The 12709-nt window shown below is 41.3% G+C and overlaps 1 protein-coding gene across 4 annotated transcripts in view; it reads right to left on the bottom strand.

The window, feature by feature from the left end:
• Nucleotides 1–12709, bottom strand: part of CHPT1 (choline phosphotransferase 1) — a 41633-nt gene that overhangs the window by 16459 nt on the left and 12465 nt on the right. For all 4 annotated transcript variants that reach the window (XM_075600663.1, XM_075600662.1, XM_075600664.1 and 1 more), the window contains exons 2-3: nucleotides 11263–11410; nucleotides 5775–5916 (exon numbers count right to left, since the gene is read on the bottom strand). In XM_075600663.1, the coding sequence (XP_075456778.1) occupies nucleotides 5775–5916; nucleotides 11263–11410 (290 nt within the window). The remainder of the gene's footprint in view (nucleotides 1–5774; nucleotides 5917–11262; nucleotides 11411–12709) is intronic.

Below are 12709 nucleotides of genomic sequence, written 5' to 3' on the forward strand. Positions count from 1 at the left end.
TTTAGTCAATATGGTATGCCAGTTTCCTTCTCTACGTACCAAAATTAAAAACTATTACTTACCTGTACTCCTATTTTTGAAACAAACAAACAAACAAAAAATGGAGATTTAAGTTTTTTTTTTTTTTTTTTTTTTTTAAATAATTTTATTTCTAGAGATTTTTTAGGGGGTGTATATTTGAGGTACACAAATCTGGGCAAAACAGTGACAATAATAAAAAAAGTCAGTGTGCATACATACATAAACCGAATAGCAGAAAGAAACAGCGATCAATTGACAAACAAGCAAAACTGCAAATCTAAAGAAAAGAACAAAAATAAAATAATAAAGTCGTCCTTATTTTGCGTATAGTAACAGTTTGGCTTGAAGAAGATCTTGAGTCCCCATTGTTCCCTACTAATTATTATACATTGACCTAATTATGGATCCCAGATCCCTGAGAACTTATCACAGGTCTCATTCAGAAATGCCGTGATCTTTTCCATAAGCATCCCCATCCATAGTCTAGCCTTAGTAACCGCTGGGGCGTTGCTGTATAGCGGTGCTCTGGCTGAGCAACATCTGGTGGCCATTGGAAATGAATGAAGCCATCCTATCGGCTTTAGGGAGGTCAGAAATTGATCTTTTCAAAAGAGCCGCCAAAAGGTCAGGGGCAACTGTGATACCCAGTATTGCTCCAATCAGGGATAGTATACGTGTACAGAGAGAGACAATAACACCAGATAAAGGGATAGGGAGCAATTTTGAACACAACCCCTAAATCATCTAGGTCAGTGTTTTTCAACCAGGGTTCTTAGGAACCCTTGGGTTCCCTGAGTATCCCTAAACATTTCTGGTCATTCGAAAATTGTACCAAATACAAAACAAATTACAATGCCTCGGATCTCAGAGTTGCTATTAGAGATGGTTGGGGTTTCCTCAGAATTTCACTTAGGGTTCTTTAATCAAAAAAAGGTTGGAAACCACTGATCTAGGTTAAGTAGTACCGAGGAATATGTGGAGGGGAACTGGGGACAGGTACCACCGATCTAACAATTTATAGGTTTCCTTAATTATAGTACAGGTTTATTTATGTTTATTTAGCAATGAACATTGATATATATATATAATATATTATATATATATATATATATGTCTGTGAGTGGGTTAACTGACTTTGCATCTCCCAAGTCCTTGCTTAAAAGCTGTGTTTAAAGCAGCATGCATTGACTAAGGGTTGCTCATGTAATGTGAGCATGAGATAAAAAGTGGCACTGTGTGCTCATTTGCATGTCATTTCCCAGAATCCCTTGCTGCAGTGGAAGTGCTGTTTGATAATGGTGAAAGACAGGGTTGCAGACCTGTCTAAGACATGCAGATGAATATACAGGAATATTTACAGTTGCTTTATGCTTTACTGTGGAGGGTTTTAGTCACTTTTTTTACCCACCATAACCTTAATAGTTTTATATATATATATATATATACATACATACACATATACATACACACACATATATATACATGTAGAGGTATCAGTACCGTGTTAGCCGAGCTTCAATAATCAAAAAATAAATAGATGATACCGTTCTGTGGCTAACGAAATGCTTTTATTTGTGCGAGCTTTCGAGATACACTGATCTCTTCCGGCGATGTTACAATGAATGAAGCAAGCAAAAGGTATACTTAAAAACAGTGTCTCTTGGAATGTTATCTGTGCTGATCCTTCCCCCGGTGTGGATGTGTTTTATGGCTAGAGGTGTGAAAAGGTTCCTGAAAGCAAGTGATGTAAGAGTGTGTGTGTATCTGTGTGAATAAAAATGAATGGAGAGCCCACAGTATATACATGGCGCCACAGTATACCAATCTGTTCTGCGCAAAACTGGAAAGTGACTTTCTTTCCACCTGTCACTTGAAACCCCTTACATACCTTCGCTACATCGATGACATCCTCCTGATTTGGACCTCTGGCGAACAGGACCTCCTACAGTTCTATGACAACTTCAATACGTTCCACCCGACCATCAACCTCAAACTCACCCATTCCCCGGATGAAGTACATTTCCTAGACACCACCATTACTATAAAGAACAACCAACTACAGACTTCTGTATACCGCAAACCTACAGACAGAGCCAGCTATTTGAGGGACAACAGCTTCCACCCGACACACACCAAACATGCAACCATCTACAATCAAGCCATACGATACAACCGGATATGCTCCGACACAGCAGCCAGAGACCAGCGGATTAAAGCCTTGAGATCAGACTTTATAAACCGTGGATATAATCACAGAATTGTAGACCAGCAAATTCACAAAGCCACCAGAATACCAAGAAGTGATCTCCTTGAATACAAACAGAAGGAGACAAGCGACAGGGTACCTTTGGTGGTCACATATAACCCACACCTAGGAGCCCTACGCAAGATCGCCAGGAAACTACAACCCATCCTCCAGGAAGATATAAGACTGCAACAGGTCTTCCCTGAAGCACCCTTATTATCATACAGACAACCCCATAATCTCAAGAATATTATGGTGAGGAGTAAAGTATTCAGCAGTACAACTGAATGCGGGACAAAACCATGCCAGGACCCAAGATGCAAAACCTGCGCAATGCTCTACACAGCGGACACAATACAAATACCAAACAGGAATCGGGAATACAAAATCAGAGGAAGGTTCACCTGTTCCTCCAGCAATGTCGTGTACCTCATCATGTGCATGAAATGCCCAGGGGGCTGCTACTACATAGGTGAGACAGGGCAGGGGCTAAACAAGAGAATGAACCTGCATCGCCACAGCATCACACGCGGAACAAGAGACAGTCCTGTTGGCGAACATTTCTCTGACTCTGGCCATAAGATGAACGATCTGAGGGTTGCCATACTCAAAGGTAATCTTAAAACACCAAAAGAGAGACGGTTGCATGAATACAAATTTATGCAACTGTTCGGGACACTTAGCAGTGGTCTAAACAGAGATCGAAATTTTATGAGTCATTACTGACACAAGTGAACTCTCTTCCCATGAGCGCAAAAGGCCATGTCTGTACATACTGTGCTATATGTATGCACACACAGCTGTCTCTTACACATACTAATACTCCTTGTTTTTCCATCCCTATACACCAATAGGGACCACATAGTATCCACACACACTTTTAGTTGTGCTACAATCTCACATTTCCACACCCACCCACACCATTTATATCCACTCCCACTCCACACACACCTTTTGTAAAGCACTGTATATACTGTGGGCTCTCCATTCATTTTTATTCACACAGATACACACACACACACACACACACTCTGACATCACTTGCTTTCAGGAACCTTTTGACACCTCTAGCCATAAAACACATCCACACCGGGGGAAGGACCAGCACAGATAACATTCCAAGAGACACTGTTTTTAAGTATACCTTTTGCTTGCTTCATTCATTGTAACATCGCCGGAAGAGATCAGTGTATCTCGAAAGCTCGCACAAATAAAAGCATTTCGTTAGCCACAGAACGGTATCATCTATTTATTTTTTGATTATATATATATATATATATATATATATATATATATATATATATATATATATATATATATATATATATATATATATATATATATATATATACATACATATATATATATATATATACTGGACAAGTAAATTAAAAAACAGAGATAGGTAGAAGAAAAGGCAGTGAACAATATTAATCAAACAAGACGTGTGTACCACGGTTTAAAAGGAAAAAAAAGGTGTTTTAATGTGTCACTAAATAAAGATGCAATAAACGCCCATTGCGATAAAGCAGATAGCTATACATGTTGGTTAGACAGCTACACACAGATTGCCGATAGTGTCCAAACAAGACGATAAGTACCATAGACTTTTTTTTAAATTGTAGCTTTCTATACGGATAAAACAGGGCAAGGTTCCTAACCCTGTGCGAATGTCACGCTAGACTCCCTTTCTTGGTTTGTTTGACTATACCACCAGCCCATGCAAATGCCTCTGAAATGTGCTGCACGTAATACTGTAGTATCATATATAGGAGTTACAAAAACTCTCTGCTATGTAACATTTTCTGTGCGGTTTTTGCTGCCGTCATAATTCACAAACTTATGTTCCATAATCTTTCAAATGTCGCCCCAAAGCCATTACAAATATGGAATACACCATACCACACAGTGGATGGGGTGGTCAAGTACATTTACCTAATTAGGGACAAAATGCATCACCAGTTGAATTATTAAGCACCGTGTCCGTGAAAACATTGTTTTGTTTACATAAATATGTCTCCAAATCAGAAAACATACTTATTAAAGTACATGATCAGGATGAAACATTAAACATAAAAAGGTGTGAAAGAATACAAACTAGCGCTCAAAGGGTCATTCCCAAAATTGCAAATACAAGCATGCAGACACAGCAAGAGTAAAAATGAATATAAAAATGGCACAAATAAATACATTTAAAAAAAACAACAAAAAAACGCTTTTAATGTTCTTAGCAGAAATCAATTTATGAGAAAGTGCTTAAATGATTAAGTATGTCTTTATTCATAAAGTATAATCAACACAATAAAAACTCCAAACTGGACACTCACAAACGCGTCCTGATCTTGGCACACCACCGTCCGTAATTCCTCTCTCCACGAGCCTCAGATCTTCCGGATAGTGTCCTGGTGATGTCACTATGGACTACAGATGCTCCATTGGCCAAAATAACCCCACACCATATATGGCCAACTGAGCATCTGTAGTCCCTAGTGACGTCGCCAGGACACTGTCCAGAAGATCTGAGGCTCGTGGAGAGAGGAGCAGAGGACGGACGGAGGTGTGTCAAGATCAGGTCTGAGGAGCCAGGTTTTGCTCTACATATGCGCACTTACATAGATACGTTAGCGAGTGTACATTTTGGAGGTTTTAGTGTGTTGATTTATACTTTATATAGACATACTTCACCATAGGAGGTTCTTTTCTGCGCTTCTTTCTTTGCAGGTATAAACATAAAAAAGGTAATATTTTCGGGGGGGAAATGTACACAATGTGCATCACTGCATCTTTAGGCTGCGCTTATAGTGCCTGCGACGGTGATGTGACGTCGCTCGAAAACAAAACAATTTACTCAGTCGCCAGCGCTTATAGTAAGCGCGACAGCGATGGAGCAACTGGAAAATTGGAAGCCGGGTCTATTTGATTTTTTTAGAGACAGTCGCTACATGTGACTGTCTCTAAACCAATCAAATTGTGCGGCCCGCCCCCTTTAGTAACGTCACTGCCGACAGTCGCTAAAAAACAAATTACAACTTTCGCGAGTGGCGACGGCATCAGTTGTGCCACCGTCGCCAGCACTATAAGCGCGGCATTAGGCTGAGTTTATAGTTAGGGCTACGGCGACGCGACCGCGTGACATAAACCGTCGCCGTCCCTATAGCGTTTCCTGCACTCTGGTGCAGAAGACAAGAGGGGCGACCGGGGGGGGCATGGCGGAGGCGTGGCAGTGAGCGGTTCGCCCTCATTGGCTGAACCGCTCCCGTCAAACGCTGATCGCTGAAGTCAAAATCCTTTGACTTCCAGTGATTGTGACCGCGTGACGTCAGCTGTCACGGTGGCACCCACTATGGGCACCCGCAACTGACTGCATGTACTTGCTACGGTGCTGCGCAACGTCACAGTCGCCATAGCCAGTAATATAAACGCAGCCTTAAAGACTATTTCTAGAATGCAGCATTATGTAAACCTGTAGGGAAGAACATAAGCTTTATAGGGCAGGGCTTTTACTTACTTTCCAAACCTCAGTGTGCCGGATACATAGGTTTGCCAGTGAGCACAATAGAACATGAACATGCCCACAAAGTTGCAGAAGAACAGCCAACCTGGAAGTGTTCCCAGCCGTACTGCAGCGGTTATTCCAACAGCAACAAACACTGAAAGAAAGGAAAAGTTGTTGATTATAGAATTTTAATGCTGCACTTCAAGCAATATCCTACGTGTGTTTTTTTAATACATCAGTTCTGTACTATGAGAAAATACTTGTAGCCTTTTGTTTTTTTAAATAAAATTATTTTTAATGTATTATAATGTAACAAGTATTTTTGTTTCTATAGCAACCATTTACAAAGTCACATCCCCTTCCTCTTCTGAACCAGGCTCTGGCACACCCCTTTTTGAGCCCTGCCCTCTCTGTGGCAGTGCACCAATTGTATCTAGTGACTGTCTGGTCACATGATCTTCTCCACAGAACTTTGCATCTTGGGCCTCTTCTGCAGCCCTAACAGAGATTTAATGAACTCCCGAGCCGAATCTTCGCCTATCGATCACAGGAGAACGGATCGACCGGCAACTTAGCTAATTACGTGTCTGTGTGTAGATTGTATTGATGCACGTATTGAATGTTTTTTTTTTTTTGTTTTAAACAGCAGCTTGAACTGCAGCATATATACATAAATATGATCATAGCTGAAAATCTGTAAGCAGAATGCCCTGGAAAGTTATTAAAATGTACTAAACAATTATACAAGGATTTCAGAAAATAAACATGTCACTAATTTGTAAGCTAAAAAATAAATACACACAAAGCAAAGCAGTTTGAAGTGAAGGCTATGCTTCATTTGTAAAGGCTCTATAGCCGAATTCATATATTACTTAATTCTCCAAAGGGTGTGTTTCTGTGAAACAATGTAAGCCATTCACATTGTATTTTTACTTTGGAAAGGATTTAAATCAGATTGCACAATAGTAAGTGTTGGCCAAAAACCATTCACAAGCTTGTTGCTGACTGCAAAATGTGGTCTCCTGAAATAGCATTCTCATTATGTACAGCATTCGCTTTCTGAGAATCAGCATTGCAAATCCTATAGAGAAGCAATGCAACTTTTCCTATCTAAATCTATATATGCCCATAAACTGTCAAATAAGAAAAACTCTTCATAATACAGAAAAGATAATTTTTTTTTTTTTTTTTAAAGTATCCCCATTCTTCAAATTGTTCATGTAGTGTTACAATCACTGAAACAATATAGGTAAGAATGTGAGGGGGTGGCCCATACCTCATGTTTAAAGCAGCAGTCCAAGCAATATCCTACATGTATGTTTTTTTTTTTTTTTAACTAAATCAGTTCTGTACTATGAGAAAATACGTGAACCTTTTTTTTATTATTTAAAAACAACTCTGAATGACATTGTTAATGTATTATAATGTAACAAGCATTTTTTTGTTTCTATAGCAGCCATTTACAAAGTCACATACATGTCCTCTTCTGAAACAGCCTCTGACACACAACTTTTTGAGCCCTGCCCTCTCTCTAGCAGTGGACCAATTGTATCTAGTGACGGCCTGGTCACATGATCTTCGCATCTTGGGTCCTCTTCTGCTGCACTGACAGCCATTTTGTGAACCCCCCAAACCGAATCTTCACAGGAGAACAGATCGATTGGCAACTTGGCTAATTACTTATTGTGTGGATTGTATTGATGCACATATTAAAGGGGGGAAAATAAATAAATGAGAGGGGGAAAAAAAAAAAAAAAAAACAGCTTGGACTGCTGCTTTAATACCTAATAGAGCCATGTAAAGCCAACTCCTCTGTTCAGACATTTCATTTGAAACCCTCCTGTTAGTGGGTGGAAGTAAAAAGGGGGTGTTTGCAGACAAAAGGTCGTGAATATAGCGAACATTGTATATATAAGTACTTCAACTTGTCTACTAATATCGATGGACACCAATAAAAGTACAGTATGTATCTTTAGCTGTTCAGTTATAATATGAAATAATGGTATTCCATCTCAAGGACTCGGGTGCAAAACTGATGTAATTTTGGGAGGGATCAAATAAATGTTTTATCTCTCTTCTCCTCAACCCCCACCCCCCCAATCTAGTGCTGCATTTTTACACCAGTTTCTCAGCTAGGAGACTTTAAAAATAATAAAACCTCAGAGTTCATTACATTTTGTAATGAGGCCTTGAATGCTGCAATACATTACAAATCTCCTATACACAAAGGGTTACTCTGGGGATGGAACTTAGCCATGAAACATTTGCCTCTAGCTAAAAAGGTTTCTCCAAGTTGGTAGTTGTGTATCTTTAGTATCAAATTATGTCAACATAAATATATGTATTCTGTAGGTGTCACGTTTAAAACACAATCGTTATATATATTAGTATTTACTAGGAAACCTCTATATTTTATGCCGCATAGTGGGACGAGTGGGTAAACGTTGCTTTCATTATGTGTGCATGGTCAGTGTTCTGTTTGATCCGAAACATCAAAATTCGGATTCTACACCCAATCAGCAGCTTTTAGCAAGAAACAGAATTAAGTCATCAATATTTTCAACATTCTGAATGTGAAAAAAATTAATCGTAATACGTTCTCTCTCCGTCACCGAAACACAGTACGTTAAATACAATTGCTTATCACTGCCACCTAGATATCAAAGTAAAGCTACAGGTTGTTGTACTACAATGTTTGTTACCGTGGTTACCAATTTATTGAAGCGGTTCAAGCAAAATTGTCTGAAAATGTCGTACAAGTTGCAAAATCATTCAATCATTTGCATCAAGAATCCAGTCAATGAGATGTACAGTTTCATTTTTTAGCACTTCAAAAAACTAAATTCCAAGATGGGGGCTGCACTGATTTGGTTTAAACTTCTGGCAGATCCAAGTTAGGATGGCAGAAAGGTACCCTCAAAGTTTCAGCAGAATCGATGAAGGCGTTTCGCCTGTGGAGGGAGAACACACGAATAGTCGAAGGATCGGCTCTGACCTTACGGACTCTGAAAACAACGACACCGACGTTTGTAACAGGGGAGCCTGGTTCAAAATGTCTGCTCCTTGCAACATTGGGTAAGTTAAAAAATAGATTGTAATTGTGGCCTGGGTTCCCTGGTTTAGCTTTTACCTCTGCTGCAGCTTGGGAGAAGGGGTGTTACTTCGGGGACTACAGCCCCCAGAAGGCCACAGGGCTGCGGAGTCAGGTGACTAGGCCTGGCCAATAGTGTGTTAGGATTCCCTGCTGAGGCAGTTGCGACAGTTGGTGTTCTGAGGGCTTGCTGGCAGTTGGAGCAGGGACGCAGCTAGGGGAGGTTGTACAGGTGCAGGGGTCTGTGACCCTCTGCACTAGGCCAGAAATCCCCTAGGCCCCAGTTAGACCCCAACTCACTCTAAGCTTGTGGCTGCTGTAGGGAAGGCCCTTCAGTTAGGGATCCTGCCCCTTTAGTGGTTACAACAACTCGGAGGAAAAGGACCCCTATAATGAGAGCACTCAAGGATAGGTGATACTGGAAACTAATGGACCTGATGGAGAATCGTAACATGTAATGGTGGGTAACTTAAAAACAATTTTATTAGGAGAAATCCTCAAATAAAATAAAGTTTATATGGATAGCCCTCTGAGGTGATCCTAAACAAATGGCGAAATTAAAATTTGGTAAGGGGATAGGACAGGTAAGTCCTATTGATGTGATAGGTGCTCCTCAAAGGCTTCGCTCACCTCTGGTAAACCACAATGCCGATTACAAAGGTAAGTAGGATATGTATGGTAAGTATCAGTGCTGTGTATTGCTGCAACAAACAGGCACTCTGTGAGCGCTTTATGAACACCCACAATGCAATAGTGACTCCAAGAGTCAAACAGTGTACTAGGACAATTGGGCACACATATTGCTAATAGCCAAAGACCTAAAACTAAATAGTTATTTCAAGTCCAGTGCTGCGAGTCAGACAAATTGGCAGGCAATACGTGTCTGCCAAAGTGTCAGATGACAACGTCTTTTGCCCGGAGCCCTGTCTAATGCTATACATACATATTCCCAACAACAATTGTGAACCAATATTAAGGTAATGAAGATATCGGAGCAGACAGCACATAAACACAGTATAGCTAGACAGTGTAGCAGACTAGATGTGTCTGCAAACAGTGTATCGCAAACCCTGCGCTGATAATTGGATACCAGTGTATCAGTAACCCTTTTAGCAAGTGTATCACTTATTCCCTTTACCAAAAGACACAGACTGTGGGAGTCTGTGTACAAAACAAATACTTTACAATAAAAGAATACTTAATCTGCTGCGGTGTGCGGTAGTGGCGGCCCGGAGGTGTCGGGGAAGCGTCACCTATGACGTCAGTACGTCTCTTGCCACCTTTAGTGGTTAGCCAGGTTAAGGCCACAGCTGTGTCATTGAAACATTGTTACCGCAGTCTGGGACCAGGCTGCAATAGAAAGAGCGACCTTCATCGCAGCGGTTACTCCAGCGGGAGGCATCCCATCCAGCGGAGGATATCGTTGGATTGGCGGATCCCCTACTTCTACTCGTTAGCGCGCCCGGGTGTGGACACACCCGGCAGGTACCGTTCACCAAACGTGCACCAATATCTGTACAGCAAGGCGCTGATCACGCCTAGAGGGGTGGGCATCTTTTGGGGACACTTATTGGGTGTAGTGACCAAGGGACACCTCTGGTACTTTGGACACGGTGTGGGGGTACATGGTGATGGGACAAAGCCCTGCGCGGCTAGTGATAACTATAACCAGTAGAGTTCTTATATCCTCTGTATGTGTGTGTGTGTGTGTGTGTGTGTGTGTGTGTGTGTGTGTGTGTGTGTGTGTGTGTGTGTGTGTGTGTGTGTGTGTGTATAAGTAAAAGGTTATTGCATAATCTGTGAGCTGTTATTCTTGGTTCCTGTTCGGGGTTATCTAATATAATTGGGATCCTGGGCATGTGGAGGCGCTGCCACTTTATATATTTGCTAACCCAGGCTCCCAGTGGCAGAGGCTCAGCTCTCTGTGAGCCTACAGGTAACGCCAGCACCAGTAGTCCCTTAATGCTAGAGGGGAAAAGGGCTACCTAAGCCCTACAGGGCACAGACTTGTTCCTGCAAAAAAAAAATGTATGTACAGTACAGTGCGGTATACACCATCAGCGCAATACAACAAAAAAACAATTATAAAAAAACAGCCCCAAAGCGTCCAAGAAGTCTAATTGATGCCTTCGCTTTGCTCGCTCATCCTATTCGTAACCCGGACGCATAAGCCTACAAGCAATTTTCCCCCTTTGACAACTTGCAGACCGATTAGATGGAGGGAATTTAACACATCGTTTTTCATAAAGCAAGCATTTTTTTTATTTTCAGTTGTCAACAACTTAACCTTTTATTTTCATATTCGATAATACCATTTTATTTATGTGGTTCATAAAACAAAACCTTTAACATAGGTCAGTCAAATAAGAACTGTTTAGAATGTGAAAGCTGCACATAAGATTACATTACCTGTGGAAACGGCGTCACAGCCATGGTCAAACAGTTCCCCGAGGGGGGAACTGCTATTGGTTCTCCGAGCTTGTTTTCCATCGATCGCATCCAATGACTGATAGATGAAGAGACCTATTGCACAGAGCAGGAATGTCCAAAATGGAGCCTGTGGGGAAGAACATTTTATAAGGCAGGACTCTTACATCAGGGTTCTCCTGGTGCCTGAAGCCACAAGGTCATTACTTCAGGGGCCACGTAGAGACTTTGACATTTTCCCCAAACCTGGAGTGAACAAAATATGAATGCTATGGTAACTTCCTTGCCAAAAAGCCAAACCATAGGGGTAAGGTCAGTGGAACATGTATATATTACAATAGAGGTGTCTTCAGAGAAAAGCACCATTTCCCACAAGCCTGGTGTCGAGTAGCACACCGTTTTTGTATCTACAGAACTATACCGGTAATAAAGAGAAAGCACTTGCTCAAGTAACAGCTCTAGTATTTTTAATAACTGCTTAAAAGTTGCAAAACTTTTTTTTTTTTTAAAAAAGGCCAGAAAACTCAAAATAGCACAATGCTAAAATGTTACAGAATAGTTGATTCTGATAGTTCCACACATTTTTCCCCCCCAATTAAAAAGATGGTGTGTGTACTTAGATGGTGAGCTCTTGGGGGCCTAGATGGTGAGCTCTTGGGGGCCTAGATGGTGAGCTCTTGGGGGCTTATTTGGCAGATTGCTTGCGCTTTATTACAATTCCCCTGTACCTGTATGTTGCTATATTGATTACAACTTTAAGTAGATGAAAAAAGAAAAACCGTGTGGCCCCATGAATAGCACGTAAGTGATCCCGGTCACACATGGGGATAGATAGTCAAACCGGCACAGACAGGGAATGGCCATAATTATCTCTGAAAACAATAATGGTGAGGCTTGCTGTTGGATTTCACGTGCCCTCACAATCCTGCATCTCAATACTAAAACCCTTTAATCAATGCAGTTGAACATGTGTTGAACCATGGATGAAAGATTTCACTGATCCAGGGTCCAGCAACAGTACTAGTACAGTATATCTATCGTAGTTTACTTACTACCTCCTTCCACATTACTGTTGGAAGTACCATCATTCACCCAGTAGCCCAAGCACACTGCCTAGGGGTCACACTCGACTCCTCTTTCACATTCAAAACATCTCTAAAACCTGTAGCTTTTTCCTCCGCAATATAACAAAGATACGCCCTTTCCTCTGTTGCTCGACTGCTAAAACTCTGACTCAGGCCCTCATTCTCTCCTATCTCGATTACTGTAACCTCCTGTGGTCCGGCCTTCCTGCCTCTCACCTGTCTCCCCTACAATCTATCCTAAACGCTGCTGCCAGAATCACTCTACTCTTTCCTAAATCTGTCTAAGCGCCTCCCCTGATGTAATCGCTCTCCTGGCTTCCTATCAAATCCCGTATCACACATGC

The sequence above is a fragment of the Ascaphus truei genome, chromosome 5 (assembly GCF_040206685.1).
Source record: "Ascaphus truei isolate aAscTru1 chromosome 5, aAscTru1.hap1, whole genome shotgun sequence".
Taxonomy (NCBI): domain Eukaryota; kingdom Metazoa; phylum Chordata; class Amphibia; order Anura; family Ascaphidae; genus Ascaphus; species Ascaphus truei.